At 53.4% G+C, this 15,018-nt stretch overlaps 7 protein-coding genes across 7 annotated transcripts; 4 read left to right on the top strand and 3 right to left on the bottom strand.

Annotated features, from left to right (window-relative positions):
• Positions 1–1,120: 1,120 nt before the first annotated feature.
• On the bottom strand, positions 1,121–2,005 carry NEUTE1DRAFT_16038 (uncharacterized protein; the record flags this gene model as incomplete). The annotated part of the gene is made up of 1 exon (XM_009854399.2): positions 1,121–2,005. A coding segment is annotated over one exon (885 nt), but the record flags the coding sequence as incomplete, so codon positions are not given.
• A 2,218-nt stretch (positions 2,006–4,223) lies between these two features.
• NEUTE1DRAFT_85203 (uncharacterized protein) lies at positions 4,224–6,156 on the top strand (the record flags this gene model as incomplete). Its single annotated transcript, XM_009854677.1, has 3 exons — positions 4,224–4,317; positions 4,388–5,815; positions 5,871–6,156. The coding sequence occupies 3 exons, from the start codon at positions 4,224–4,226 to the stop codon at positions 5,960–5,962; spliced, it is 1,614 nt and encodes a 537-aa protein (XP_009852979.1).
• A 13-nt stretch (positions 6,157–6,169) lies between these two features.
• NEUTE1DRAFT_117663 (uncharacterized protein) lies at positions 6,170–6,935 on the top strand (the record flags this gene model as incomplete). The annotated part of the gene is made up of 1 exon (XM_009854676.1): positions 6,170–6,935. One exon carries the CDS (start codon positions 6,678–6,680, stop codon positions 6,903–6,905), a length of 228 nt encoding a protein of 75 aa, XP_009852978.1.
• Positions 6,936–8,417: 1,482 nt separating this feature from the next.
• Positions 8,418–10,467, top strand: NEUTE1DRAFT_66517 (succinyl-CoA:3-ketoacid-coenzyme A transferase subunit A; the record flags this gene model as incomplete). The annotated part of the gene is made up of 3 exons (XM_009854675.1): positions 8,418–8,468; positions 8,684–10,054; positions 10,128–10,467. The coding sequence occupies 3 exons, from the start codon at positions 8,418–8,420 to the stop codon at positions 10,257–10,259; spliced, it is 1,554 nt and encodes a 517-aa protein (XP_009852977.1).
• NEUTE1DRAFT_123625 (uncharacterized protein) lies at positions 10,425–11,547 on the bottom strand (the record flags this gene model as incomplete). The annotated part of the gene is made up of 3 exons (XM_009854674.1): positions 10,425–10,745; positions 10,818–10,863; positions 11,158–11,547. The coding sequence occupies 3 exons, from the start codon at positions 11,487–11,489 to the stop codon at positions 10,551–10,553; spliced, it is 573 nt and encodes a 190-aa protein (XP_009852976.1).
• A 519-nt stretch (positions 11,548–12,066) lies between these two features.
• NEUTE1DRAFT_85194 (uncharacterized protein) lies at positions 12,067–12,786 on the top strand (the record flags this gene model as incomplete). Its single annotated transcript, XM_009854673.1, has 2 exons — positions 12,067–12,396; positions 12,561–12,786. The coding sequence occupies 2 exons, from the start codon at positions 12,169–12,171 to the stop codon at positions 12,723–12,725; spliced, it is 393 nt and encodes a 130-aa protein (XP_009852975.1).
• A 200-nt stretch (positions 12,787–12,986) lies between these two features.
• Positions 12,987–13,805, bottom strand: NEUTE1DRAFT_123623 (uncharacterized protein; the record flags this gene model as incomplete). Its single annotated transcript, XM_009854672.1, has 2 exons — positions 12,987–13,236; positions 13,315–13,805. The coding sequence occupies 2 exons, from the start codon at positions 13,803–13,805 to the stop codon at positions 12,987–12,989; spliced, it is 741 nt and encodes a 246-aa protein (XP_009852974.1).
• Between the last annotated feature and the right edge of the window lie 1,213 nt (positions 13,806–15,018).

Genomic DNA, 15,018 nt, shown 5'->3' with positions numbered 1-15,018 from the left:
CAAAGTAAACTGAATATCCGCGCTGAGCCTCAACATCATGTAAGATGATCTATGGTAGGGCAGGTCTCGGACTAGCATAGCCTTGCATGTTGACGTTGACGCTGTTTTACCTTGACCGATAACCCGTTTGGGGAATCCGATCGCCTTTCTTTCTTGTGAGACTGGATTGTTGAGAGAACATATATGTAAATTGAATTGCACAACTGGATGATGCACTGGACAAAATACTTGGCTGTTCAGCATTCCGAGTTCGGGGGTGAGGTAATGGTAGCTAGTAGACTAGACAAACGACATACATTGACTAATTGTATGTTTACTTGGGTAAATGAATCGCGATGATTCACAGGTATGGGCAATATTCTCCGCCAGACTGACACCGAGGGACCTGTCACAGTCTCGTCTTAGTCACCATCGTGATACGTGCCCTCGTTTCTGTTGCAATTTCGATTTCACCGGGCGAGGTCCGTTGTTTGGGAATCAAAGGTATGGATGGGGTGTTTTAGGTCAATAATAGACAACCATGGATGCTTATCGGCCGGGCTTTGAAGGTTCGTTGTGGTAACTTTCCTTCACCGGACCGCTTGGCCCAACGCCAACACTGCCAAGTCCCGGGCAGTCAACATCATCATTCTCGGCCTGAGACTAATCCAGCAAATTGAGGGCCAAAAAGGTCTCGAGATGCCAACAAGACGCCGGCGGTGAATGAGTCCATCCCACGCCCGGTGAGAGGTTGCACCATGGAACTCTAATTATAAGCGTACCATCGGGTATCCGTGTCCTTGGTTAACCAAGTCATCCGGGCTGTTTGCTCTGCCGTGCCATGCCAAAATCCAGTTGAAGTCAGACGGTTTGAACAGTGGGGGTCACCATAGCCTCTGACTGCCCAAGCGACAATGGGTGTATTGTTCCACCATGGTAGGCAAATCCGTGCTCATACTCGGCATAAACTCTGCCGAGGTCCCGGATCGGTTGAAGAGTGACATCATGCACCTGGACGTATGGGAATACCAGGCCCCGTCCATCATCGAATTTGCAGGGAGAGGTAGTATGCCATGGCTGCGCCCCTTCGTGTCCTCCTTGGCCCAACAACACGAGCAGTAGTACCCGTTTTTCCCGTCTCTCAATCCTTGGGCGGGAGCATAAGCACGTACTCCCTCGTACTGGACCCGAACTGAATCATATCCTTGTCTCTCAACTCGAGGTACCGACTATCCGGTACCTTGTCGCCATTGAGTTTGGTACCGTTTGCACTCTCCAAGTCAATCAGATACGGCTTCACGCAGCCGATCTTATCCCCGTACTCGTTTCTCTTCTCCGTATAGCGGAACTGGATGACGGCATGCTGCTTGCTGATGCTCGGGTGCTCGGCCGGCAAGTCGGCAATGGCCAGGTCCCTCCCAACCAGCCAGCAGCTGCGCGTATGCAGCTCGATGGTGTCAATGACCTCGTCGCCCTTGAAGACGTACAGGCGCCACTGGTCGCGCGGGGCGGGCTTGCGGGCCTCGGGTGGCTCGTGGTATTTGAGCGTAACCGTGGTCCCGTCGGCTTGCGTGACCGTGTTGGACTGGGCGGCGAGCACACCTGTGTTGCCAAAGTTCGGCTTCTCCTTGGGTTTCTCGGGTTCTGCGCCAATGCTGACAGCGAAGGAGTCACCTTGCGAAGGTAAAGGACCGCTTCGCTTGATTAGGCTGCGCTTGTTGTCGGCATTGTCATCTGGTTGCTGTGTTTCTCTCCGGGTAGAACGTCTTTCTGATGAGCGATGCCTGCGGCGGTCTCTGTCTCTTTCCCTGTCTCTGTCTCTGTCTCTATCCGAGTAGCCGTCCTTGTCCTTGTCTTCGCGCCGGCGGTGTCGTCTGTCACTGTCGTCCTCTCCTCGGTCTCCACGTCGGTCCCTGTCCCTTCTCCTCTCCCGGTCTCTGTCTCTGTCGCCGCCTCTTTCTCTCTCCCTGTCGCGTGGAGACCGCGAACGCGATGGGCGCTTTTTGGTGTCTGGTGATCTGGATCGTCTTCGGTGATCTCGCCTTGGAGACCGAGATCTGTTGGGGGACCGGTCCCGAGAGCGCCTGCGATGTCTGTGGGAGTCTTCTGCAGTGTCGCGCTTGTTGTGTCGGCTGGTGCTTGCGCTGTCTCTGTCTCTGGGGGCGTCTCGATGATCGTCACGGCGACGCGACCTGTGGTCGTCTTCTGTACGTTCTGAGCCCATTGATGTCGTTTGAATCCTTTCTGAATGATTACCAGGCCAGTGACTTTGGTCAATGAGGGTGGAAGAGCCAATGGCGCATCCAATCTAGAGTTGGGTGTTGGTGGAAAATTAGTATCTTTCTGGAATAGGGAAGCTTAGTGTAGTTTGGGGGCACCCTTTGTCGCGTGCTCGGCAGGGCCCTATGACGCTAGCAGGAGTTACATTCTGCACTAGCGTATCTTGTAGTATGTACCTCTAGTGAGGTGAACTACTATAACCCTAACCCCCATATGCCTCTTTGAGACTTCTCCGTCATTGACCACCCGACCACCTTCCAACTTGATCGACGCAGTCTCTCCCATCAATCTGAACTCCCCCCCCCCCCCCTTCAAGGTGAAAGTCGGGGAAAGGCACACCTGAACTGCTGGATATATTGAAAGTTCCTGACTTGAATTATCCCATGACCAGCCAGCTTATTCCCGACTGGTCACTCGTGAGCTGCTTGACCACTACCTACTGACCTCTGCCAATCTATCCATCGATGGTCTCTACGAGAACGAACCGAAGATCGGGAACATGTCTGGGTACCTTTACCTACTTTGGCCCAATTTGATCATCCTTTGACGTTCACTTGAGCTCAGAACAATGAATCTTGTCAAACCAAAGTCCGATTTTTTTCCAACCTACAAATAATAAGGTATCTTTACAATTTCCCCCATGTTGAGGAAATGGTCCCTTTTCCATGTTCCCCGGAATCCACCTTTCGATGGCAGCGGAGTTTCAAGTGGAACTCTGGGGACGGCATTTGAAATCAAAATCCTAACTCTACAGAATGCTGACTGAATTCCCTGACAGCAAATGCGCGTGTACCTTGAATATTCTGTAGTGTACCTACATAACCCACCTTTGTCAATCTGTTAGCTCAGCAAGGGACTGACTTTGCCTTTGCCGTGAAGCGGCCAAGAAACAGGCATCAGCAAACAGGGCAACAGTGAGTCGGGTAGGAGTGACAGGCAGGCACCACCGGGCACAGCTCCCGTCCTCGTTCACTTCTTTGACTCCGTCGCTGTTGTGCTGTCACTACAACACTTGGACTGTCTTAGGTAGCCAAAAGGAACTACCTAGAGGTATATCAAACATCGTCCACTCATTACCTACCTTAGGTAGTGTAGGGCATCTCTTCCACGAGTCGGCGGCATAGGTACACTTGAGGTTGTGAACCACAGTAGAAGTCGGTAGAGGTGATTCCCTTGCCGTCTCCTGTCGACTAGGTATCCTGCCGCTAACTACTTACCTTAGGTACGTCGGGTCGGGTAGTACACATAAGGGAAGCCTCCAGCTGCAGGTGATTGCACGGTACCTGCCTCCAGCCAGTAGGCACACTAAGTAATAGTAATGCCCTCTAACATCTAACCTATACTGTAGCTGGTACAAAAGATACTGTACTCTATTCTACACTAGCACCCTGTACGGGCCTCTGCCCGCTTTTAGGGAGTTTCCGCCCGGAATCCCATCTTGACCCAAAACAACAAACCCACCCAAGCAATCATCCCATCTCGCCCGACTCCCCTTCATTCCGTCACATACAACTTCACGTACATATTGCCCGGCATCATCTTCCGCGACCGACATCGATCAATACAACTGCTACCCCGCGCTACTCGGCATCAACCCCAACAATCTCGACTCTCGACGTCACTCCCAGGTTTCTCTGCTGCTGAGTCATTCACCCATCGACGCCCTTCCACCACTCCCGGCCTCGGTCATCCACTACGGCATCCGGGTGGCGAGTCCAAGATCTTTTCTCGACTCTTACGAAGCCGGCACCATTCCTCCCCAAACTAGAAAGCGGAAGGCCGCTGAGGCGACGACGTCCCCCATCTCGGACGATACTCTCCCAAACAAGAGAACCCAACTCGCCTCAGCCGGCAAACAACACCAGGGCCCCGAAGCCGCTCCCCCGACTCCCCTCACCACCACCACCTCGCACAACGGCAACGACGACAGCCATAGCGACGCTGACCCAGCCGCCGACGACGCCATGGACTCCGAAGACGATTTCATGTCCAACCTCTCTTCCGAGGATGACATGATGCAGGAGGATGACAGCGACAACGACATGTCTAATCCCGAGGGTGAGACTTCTATGATTCTACTTCTCGCCCCCAGACATTTCGCCGTATACTGACCCCGCGATCCCGCCAGACTTTGACTTTGACGACGAGCCCGATCTGGACACCGGCAATAAGGACTCCCAGCAGGCCAAGAAGCACAACTACCTCGATATCGACTTCAGGGTGTTCCGCCCCGAAGACATACAGAAACAGCAGGATGGCCTGGTCGACGAGGTTAACATGATTCTCGACATCTCCAAAGAAGAAGCGGCCATTTTGCTACGGCACTTCCGGTGGAACCGGGAGCGTCTGATCGAGGACTACATGGACAAACCCCGTCAAGTTCTCGATGCGGCCGGCCTCGCACAGACCGCCGCCGACAAGCCCCGGCTGCAGGTCATCCCTGGCTTCATGTGCGATATCTGCTGCGAAGACGGAGACGGCCTCGAGTCCTTCGCCATCAAGTGCGGCCATCGTTACTGTGTCGACTGCTACCGCCAGTACCTATCACAAAAGATCCGCGAAGAAGGCGAGGCTGCCCGTATCCAGTGTCCCGCCGACGGCTGCAATCTCATTATCGATGCCCGCTCGCTCGATATCCTAGTCACGCCCGAGTTGACGGAACGATATCACGAGCTGCTCATGCGCACATACGTTGAGGACAAGGACACCCTCAAATGGTGCCCCTCGCCTGACTGCGCAAACGCCATCGAGTGCGGTGTCAAGAAGAAAGACCTCACCAAGGTGGTGCCCACAGTGTCATGTCTGTGCGGCCACCGCTTCTGCTTTGGCTGCATCTACACCGACCACCAGCCCGCTCCTTGTGAGCTCGTGAAGAAGTGGCTCAAGAAATGTGCAGACGACTCGGAAACGGCCAATTGGATATCAGCCAACACCAAGGAATGCCCAAAGTGCAACAGCACGATCGAGAAGAATGGCGGCTGCAACCACATGACATGCCGCAAGTGCAAATACGAGTTTTGCTGGATGTGTATGGGGCTTTGGTCCGAACACGGCACGAGCTGGTACAACTGCAACCGCTTTGAGGAAAAGAGCGGCGCCGAAGCCCGCGACGCTCAGGCTAGGTCCCGAGTCTCCCTGGAGCGCTACCTCCACTACTACAACCGCTACCACAACCACGAGCAGTCAGCCCGGCTGGACAAGGATCTATATGTCAAGACTGAGAAGAAGATGGTGGAGCTACAAAAGCAGTCGGGCATGTCCTGGATCGAAGTCCAGTACCTGCAATCTGCATCGCAGGCGTTGCAGACGTGCCGGCAAACGCTCATGTGGACCTACGCCTTTGCATTCTACCTGGCACGCAACAATCTTACCGAGATCTTCGAGAGCAACCAAAAGGACCTGGAGATGGCGGTAGAGAACCTGTCTGAGATGTTTGAGAAGCCGGTCCAGGACCTTGCCCAGCCCGGTCTCAAGGTGGACATCATGGACAAGACGTCGTACTGCAACAAGCGGCGCGTCATCCTTCTAGAGGACACTGCTGAGAACCTTCAAAAAGGTAAGACTTTCGTTGCGGAATTTGTTATACTCGTCGGTACTAACCAAGCCGCTAGGTAAATGGACCTTCAACATTGATCTGGTCAGTGGTGCGCCTATCGTGAATCCCACGAGCACTCCTGCCACTACCTCTAGCAGCCGTCGCTAGGATGACCTCTTGGCGCAGCGTGCCCATGCTGTACGAGACATGTTGGGGGTCGCGACCCGTGTGTTGAGACGCAGGCCTCGGGGATGATTTGGCCAACCCCTCGGACCAAGGCAAGCGAATGCCGTCACCTACGTGATGGAGCATATTCTTCATACCAGTCGATTGATGGCCTTGGGCACTGGGTGATCCAAGTCATGTTCCAAGAGTATCTTTAGCACACTTCTTCTTTGACATCTGGAGCCGACGAGGAAGCCAATTTTTGGGTGTGTGCCTGGAAAGAGTGGAGCACAGCAAGGAAAGCACTCGCAGCCGATCTCATCGCACAGCTTGTCCTTGCATCTTCTCGGGTCGCACTATGAAGGCGGGCACAAACGAAAGAGTTGTCTCAGGCGCGTGTAGCGCAGTTGCGAATGGTGAATGCCATCGGGAGAAAGACAGCAATGGCGTTCTATGGGCGTTTTTCTCCAAACCAAAGACCGCCAGTATCACCACAAGCACCACAATCGTCTTGATCTGAGCCTACGCATTTTTTTAAGTCGAGAGACGCATTAGTGTAGCGGGTTTTCCTTGGCTTGGTTCAACGGCTTTACGGCATTGCACAGGCATACATGTGCCGGAGTCTTTCGACGGGCGCATAACATCAAGGGCCTTTCATGATTGGGTTGGGCTTGATTGCACCGCAAGGGTGAAATGATGGGGTATTTGCCTTTGGAACATGAGGATGAGAAGACCACAGGGAGCATGGATGGACGGATGGATGGATGGATGGATGGATTGGAATGCGGTAGGAGTTTTACTCGGATTCGGGACATACAATCATATACATGTTTTTAAAGCGCAGCTTTTTCCTTCTCTGTCGAACAACATCTCAACGGGCGCTAGGAGAATGGGTAGATACACACGCGACATTAGCATAGCTACCTTAATCATTTCATATACATAACCTCAATTAGATGATGATGGATACTGACTGCACTGGGTTTGAGTACGAGTGATGAAAAGAGGAAGATGTGAAAGTCAGCTGGGGAGATACAGACGATTGTTGATAACTATGTAGAATACCAAGTGATTATAATGTGTGTCTGAAATTGTATCGATATGATGCTGGTTACTGAAGACAGGAGCCGCGAGATGTCAAATGGTGTGGGATGAATTGTACATAGTGGTTTCCCCCAAGTAGATTTAGTGCTCCACGACGGACTAAAGTGTTGGAGAGCGAAGCCCAGTTAATATTTGTTAGTGCACTCTATGTGAGGTCCGCTATTAGGTCACATGTAGTAACAAATTCCTGGGCATACAAACAGGAACACTGCAATAGTAAATATTATAAAAGTCGTTCGAGTTGTCAGTCCTTAGTAAGAGAGATCTCCAATTACATAACATAACAAACGATGTCGCTTGACCTAAAATCTCGGACCAGGAACATGCATGTAACCCCCGGATCCAACTAACGCCCATCCCACCATCCGCGCGTAAACACATTTCCCCGCGGCCCCGTCGCGCCCGCTTAATGCCGAGCAAACCGCGGAACAACAAGGATACAATGGGGCCTTGGGGACAAACTCTCTGCCGATGGAGGGTTCCGAAGCGGCAACCGGGCGGGCCAGGGCGGGAGATGATTAACACGCTGGAGCATGGAAGCTGGAGGTACCGTTGGAGTCACGGCAACTAGTTCGGCCTCGATTTAGTCCACTCGACCAACACCACGGACTATGTAGCGGAAGGACAAGGGGAGAAAAAGATGGGGAAAAGGGACGGTAAGTGATGGTAACAGCAAAGAGCTACCGGGAAGAGCTTAAGGATGCTGCTGTCTCGGGTGTCCAGCAAGGTGCTCATCCGTACACTACATACACAAAAGTGGTGTAGAGGTGGTCTCACTATCACATTGATAGATACATATCTCTCGCTGCCGCATCTGCTGCTTGACTCTTTTCTCTCCTGATCTTCTTCTTTTTTTGTTTCTCTTCTCTTTTCCAAGATACCCTTTTCCACTTCCCCCCCTCCCCTTCTTCTGTTGGGTTGTTGTCCTGTCTTCGAGAAGTGATAGGTAGTCGAACGGAAATCAACGGGTCAAGTCAACACTACCGGTTTCGATACAACGTACCTACGTACACAACCTCATCTGCCGCTTCTACCCCCCGTTGCTATTTATTAAATAACCCGGACGAACCCCTCCCCGGCGAATCACCCACCCAGGGCACCGAACTCACGAACCGACATACGATTGACGATTGACGACTATAAAAGTGTAGAGTCAGTCCTAGGACTCGTCCAGATAGACTAGTACTCTAGCCTCGTTCCGATTGTTCGAGGTGAAACTTCCCAAGGTCCAGCTGCTTGCCGGCCGAATTGCGATTTCCAAAGAAGCTATTTAAGAGAAGCTTCAGTCGCATTCTCTGGGGGAAATAGAAAGACCTGTGAGAAAAGAAAAAAGTCACACCAATCACCAGCCAAAATGTCTACAGCTCTTCGTACGCTGAGGGCGTATGCCAAATATGGCAACAACGTAAGTAGTTGTTCCTCCAGCTTCTTCCTTGCGAGCACAACGAGTGCGAACAACGGAGACCCCTGGTTCGGTTCAGTTGGCATCGATAATTGTCAACACCACCACCACCACCACCACCAAAACACCACACACCTTTTCTTCTCACCACCAAAGAACTTTCACCTCCCCCCCAAAAAATGGGCATCACCAAACTAACAAACACCTCCAAAATGTAGCACTCCGCCCTCCTAGCGCGATGCTTCTCCACCACCCTCCGTCGCCCCGAGATCAACAAACTCTACCCCTCCGCCTCCGCCGCGCTCGCCGACATGAAGCCCAACAGCACCCTCCTCTGCGGCGGCTTCGGCCTCTGCGGCGTGCCCGACACTCTAATCGACGAAGTGATCCACAAGCCCGAAATCACCGGTCTGACCGCCGTCTCCAACAACGCCGGCACCGACACCTCCGGGCTCGGCAAGCTGCTCAAGACCAAGCAAATCAAGAAGATGGTCGCCTCCTACATCGGCGAGAACAAGACCTTTGAGCAAATGTACCTGACCGGCGAAGTCGAGCTGGAACTCACCCCCCAAGGCACGCTCGCCGAGCGCTGCGCAGCAGGCGGCAAAGGGATCCCCGCGTTCTACACCCCCGCCGCGTTCGGCACCGTCGTGCAAACGGGTGAGTTGCCGCTTAAGAACAAACCCGACGGCACCCCGGACGTCTTCAGCTACCCCAAGGACGTCAAGGTCTTCAACGGCAAGTGCTACCTCCTCGAACACTCCATCGCAGGCGACTACGCTTTCGTCAAGGCCTACAAGGCCGATCGGCTGGGTAACTGCCAGTTCCGACTGGCCGCGCACAACTTCAACGGCGCCATGGGCCGCAACGCCAAAGTGACCATTGTCGAGGCCGAACACATTGTTGAACCCGGTGAGATCCCGCCGGAGGCGGTCCACTTGCCGGGCATTTACGTGCAGCGCGTGATCCAGAGCACGGCGGAGAAGAACATTGAAAAGTTCACGTTTGCCAAGGACCCGAATGATCCGGATGCGAAGAAGTCGGCTTTGGGAAGCGGCGAGACGGCCAACAAGCGCGAGCGCATCGTGCGTCGCGCGGCGAAGGAGTTCAAGAACGGCATGTACGCCAACCTCGGAATCGGCATGCCGATGCTGGCGCCCAACTTTGTCGAGGAAGGCGTTGAGGTGCTGTTGCAGTCGGAGAACGGCATTTTGGGCCTGGGCCCGTACCCGAAGAAGGGCGAGGAGGACGCGGATCTGATTAATGCTGGTAAGGAGACGGTCACGCTGGCGCCGGGAGCGGCGGTGTTTGGGTCCGAGGAGTCGTTTGGCATGATTCGTGCTGGACGCATCAACTTGACGATTTTGGGCGCCATGCAGGTCAGCGCGAATGGCGACTTGGCGAACTGGATGTTGCCGGGTAAGGTCAAGGGGTTCGGTGGCGCCATGGACTTGGTGAGTAACCCGGAGAAGACCAAGGTGGTGGTGACGATGGAACATACGGATAAGAAGGGCAATGCCAAGATTGTCAAGCAGTGCGCGTTCCCGTTGACGGGCAAGGCTTGTGTGTCGAGGATTATTACCGAGTTGGTGAGTTTTTACCTACATGGACTGGACCCCCCCCCCCCTTGGACATGAGACAGATGCTGACTGATGATGATAGGGCGTCTTTGATGTCGACTTTGGCAAGGGTCTTACTCTCATTGAGATTGCTGATGGTGTCACTGTTGACGAGATCAAGGCCAAGACGGAGGCTCCCTTTGTTGTTGCCGATGATCTCAAGCCCATGCTTTGATTGACATTATGATGGTGGTGATGAGTGAAGATTGTATGACCAGGAATGTGGTGAAATGGGGTCAGGAGTTGTATATACTGTCTTATTAGGTTTTGGAAGGCATCAAAATGTTTCTTGTTCTGCATTGGGCCGTTGGATATCACAGGGTGTTGTAAAAGACGGATCTGGTGATTCCTTCAGTACGTCTCTTTGATAGCTGTGCAATCCGACGTAGTTCATTAATCATATTCTATATATATGGAACTTTTAAACTCCACCAGTCCCCATCATCATCATGTATCTCCTTCAAGTCTAACCCAAGACCTTGTCGGCCAACGACACAGCGGTACCAGTGTTGTCCGGCTCGACAGCAATCTTGGTGACCTTGCCGTCCTCGACAATCATGGCATAGCGCTTGGAACGGTCGTTGCCAAAGATGGCCTTGCTGTCAAAGGTGAGGTCGAGAGCCTTGGTGAACGATCCCGAGGGGTCGGCGAGGAAGCGGATCTATTCACCGTGTGTGTCAGGGATCGTTGCAAAAGTGATGGCCACGATGGGGATAAATGGAGAAGAACTTACACCAGACTCGCCGGCGGGGTCGAGGTTCTCCTTCCATGCCTTCATGCTGTTGTAGTTGTTAGCTTGAGTCTCTAGGTAACATGGTTTGCTTGCCTCCTCTCAACCGCTGGTGGCATTGGGCGTTTCCTCCAAGTTGTTTCCCAGGGCTTCAGCATCACTCCTCTCGTAGCCATCATCTTGCTGTTCTGCCTCTCTTCAATTTCTCCTTGTACTGTTCACTTCTCTTCCTTCCTCCCCTCCTTTACCCTCCCTACCCTCCCCTCTCAACCACCAGCCACTATCACCAACCACCAACCCCCAACCCCCCAACCCCAGAAAGACAGAGAAAAAAGGTACTCACACAAAAGCATCATTAACCGACACCACCGCCTTGACATCAAACTCCTGCGTCTTGGGATGCTGGATATAGCTCGGGATATGGCTCGCGCTGCACGCGGGGCTGAAAGCAGCGGGGACACCGATAATCAGCATGTTGCGGGCCGACTCGGCCTCCTTGCGCAGGTCGACCTTGTTGCCGGGGGAGCCTTCCTGGAGGAGCTCGCCTTCGGGCAGGAGCTCGCCGATCTTGACGAGGCGGGCGGGCGAGGAGGAGAAGAAGCGGCTGGCGGCGGCGGGGGCCGAGGCACGGGCGATGGGCGACGCCGTGGCGCGGAGGGCGGTGCGGGCGAACATTTCTGCTGTTGTTTTGAGAGTGGTGGTGGTGGTGGTGGTGGTTTTGGATGGATTGTAACTCAATTGGGAGGAAATGTAATGGGGGGGAGGAGAATGGATTGATGAAATTGGATTCAGTTCCAGGTCAATTCGACTCGACTCAACTCGATCCGACCCGACGAGGAGTGCCGCGCCGTCCCCCCCCCCCCTCCCCGTTAGCGGCAGCTACCTAAGGTAATACGTACAGGGGGAAGCGGCAGGGGTTGAAAAGATAGCGCGGGGATGACATCACCGGGGATGGAGAGCGCTTGATAGCTAGATGTCAACACTAGAATTGTCAGTGAGTGAAATACATTCTGTTAGAGTGTCAGATTTATGATGGTCTTGTATACATTGGACGATCCTTCGATCAATCACTATTGTTTTCTTTCAATGGGCACAGAGTTCCGGGCTGGCGTTGAGCTCAATCCCAGATATCAGAGCTCCAAAGACAGGGGCCAAGCTCCCAAAGCTCACTCTAGCGGATACTACCTCAGCTCCTCAGGTACCCCGCTGGCCTGAAGTTCGGATCGAACCATTTCGCGAACTTCAACCGCCATCACCACTCACCTCTGCTCTGGGATGTCAAAGTCATTGTGTTACTCTTAAAGAGCCTGATACACCAAAGCCAATTTCAAACCGAGCACCAGAACAGCCTTCCATGTCCACCCAAAGAGCCCTCTGGTTCGTCGCCAGCAAAGCTAGCAAAAAACCTTCACCACAAGGCACCCAAGGCGGCACCATCTACATCCACTGCCACGTCAAACCAGGCGCGAGCAAAACCCGCGAAGGCGTAACCTCCATCACCGACGAAGCAGTCGAGATATGTGTTGCCGCGCAGGCAAAAGAGGGAGAGGCGAATAAAGCTGTGGTCAAGGTTTTGAGTGAGGTGAGTTTCAGTTCCCTCTGACCTGTTTGTTCACCAGAGCTATCTTCCGCCACAACCAACACACCAGGCCGGAATTACCTTCGGCCCATCTCCCATGAATGATTACATTGCGAAAGAGCAAGCAGTAGACACAGCTCCGAGACTAGATGTACCTAACTGTACAGGCTCTCAATCTCCCCAAGTCCAACCTCGAGATCACTCAGGGCCTCAAGTCCAGGGCCAAGACCATTGCTGTTGCTGCCCCTGGGTCATGGGTTGGTGGTAGTGGCGGCGAGGAGGAGTGCCTTGAAAGGGTGAAGGCGAATTTGAACAAGGCGACCGAGGCGTGATGTTGTGGTCAGATGATGCCCTCCAGACAGCTAGTGCCATTTGGATGATCGTACCATCGTCGACATGGCTCTGTATGTTCCCGCTCAATTTCGTGGAGCAAGGGTGGGCCAAGACCTCCAAGGGTCAAAAGTCGGCCGGTTGACCTCTATCGATGCGGAACCAGTTGCGCGCATCCTGATCCTTCTTTAAACGCGGGTATCGATATCATATCCTCATTACTCATAACATGCGGCAATTACTGGATCGCAACATCGTCGTCTTCACCTCAAACCTTTCCCTCCAACTCGCCCGTTCGATGTACTCCTAGTAATCGCACCGCGGCTCGTCGTTCGAGAACTTGGCGTCACACCACGACCAACACCTCTTCCACTCGTGCCTCTGGTCGTTCCAGACGGCGCAGGCACCCTCGACTGTCTTGGGGCAGGTGTCTTGGGCGCCGCCAATGGTTTTCGCGGTGTAGGGCCGGAGATGTTGGAGGTGGGGTTATCGACAAAGGAGGTATCGGTGGTCCTGCACGCAAGAAAAGCAGGTGTTAGCAAGTATGGCCTTGTGGAAAAGGGAGACAGACAAGGTATGCAGGAAACAAACATAAAAGTAGTCTCCCCGTCAAACCCCTCCCTCTCCTGCTTAACCGTCGCCATCCCGGCCCCTGTGCCCATAATCCCAGTCTCCATGTTATTCTGTCCCTGGCCACCACCAGCAGCAGCCTCCCTCTCCTCCTTCTCCTTCATCCTCTTGAAGCTCTCCGTCAACGGTCCCTCTGGGAAATCCACACAAAACGCATTCATATTCAACCCGTACAAAAAGCTGGCAAAGTCCTCACTGAACCGGGCCAGGCTTTCGTGCATCAGCTGGAAATGCATCATGTTGGCTTCGAGGTCCGCCATGGCGTCGGCCAGCTCGGCGAAGGCGGGCTCAAAGGCGTTGAGCGGAAATGAAGCGCTGGAGCCATGGATGGATTCGCGGGCGGATTCGCGTAGGGAGGAGCGCGAGGAGGGGCGGAGGGGAGTTGTTGGTCGGTTGGGGGTGCGAGGGCGGGAGGTGGAGCGCTGTGGCGCGGGGGTTTGGGAGTCGGGCATGGTATGGTCTTGGTTGTGCTTAATTCTTGGGAGGATCTCTGACTATAGCATGCAATGTCTGGTAGATGTGGTGTTGCGCCGGTTGTGGTCTCTCTTGTGTTTACGTTGGTGATAAGGTGCCGAAGATGGTGGTGTTGACTTGATGGTTGACATGGGAGACGCGAACACCAAGCAGTGAGACGCGACGGCATTAATTGACCCCACGATTCTGGTCGTTGTCCCCTCTGTGGATGTAACATTGTGACGCCAAGCTTTACGCAAAAACCATAAAGAGGCACGTGCACCTGCCTGTAAAGGAGCAGCGCTGCATGGGTCGGGGGGAGCATTTCATCATTGGTGACCACTGCATCGATTTGTCCCATGAGGGGTTCTCGCTTTCTTCGCTTCCAACCAACCAACCTTCCATGTTCCTCGAAGATGATTGCTGCCCAGCTGACTGACGGCTGCGATCGTCTGGTCAATTCCAACCTTGTCTGATTGAGCCCCTTTTGTTACACGGCTTCTGGAATTTTAGTTGGATCTCGGGTTGCGAGTCAGCCGGGACAAAGACAAGTCGCCAATATTGGACGGTTCAAGTTATTGGAGACTAGCGTACCTAGAGGTAGTATGTTCCTGATCACCTCTGGGAGTCTCCATGAAGAGGATAATGTACACCGAAGGTCAATGGCTGGTAATCCAGCGAGAGAATTCTCTGTCTTTCCTTCTCTTCTTCTTTTCTTCTTTTCTTCATCTCCCTTTCCAGGTCAACAATGCACTGTGATATTCAATGGTTCCCTTTCAGCTCTCCAAGTTGCCCCCACTTGGACGGCCTAGGATTGATGGAGGATTTCCGGTTTTCTGTGCCGATTAGACACCGTCTTTTGCCTTCTCCCATTGCCCACTCATCACTGACTTTTGTACCTTTTGCCTTTTGATCGACGCTTTGGTAACAAGGGGCTTTTCATCCCATATCCCCGGCCATCTCTCACCCAGAAATTGCGCTTCCAAAAGCTGACACGGATCGCCCGGGGATTAGCCTTGTCCGGCCTTGTTAATTGGGGCAATATCATTCTCACAGCCCCCATCACCACAAATCCCTTTCTTCTTCTGTATCCCTCCCCTCCGAATCTGGTGACCACTTTGGTGACCGCTTTCCTTCTCGGTACATACCTACCTCTACCTACCTTACCCTACTACCTAATTACACTACACGACCATCCCGTCCTAGGTGCCG

The sequence above is a fragment of the Neurospora tetrasperma genome (assembly GCF_000213175.1).
Source record: "Neurospora tetrasperma FGSC 2508 unplaced genomic scaffold NEUTE1scaffold_5, whole genome shotgun sequence".
NCBI lineage: Eukaryota > Fungi > Ascomycota > Sordariomycetes > Sordariales > Sordariaceae > Neurospora > Neurospora tetrasperma.
The sequence above is the reverse complement of the archived record's forward strand: the minus strand, read 5'-3'. Positions and strand labels throughout refer to the sequence as shown.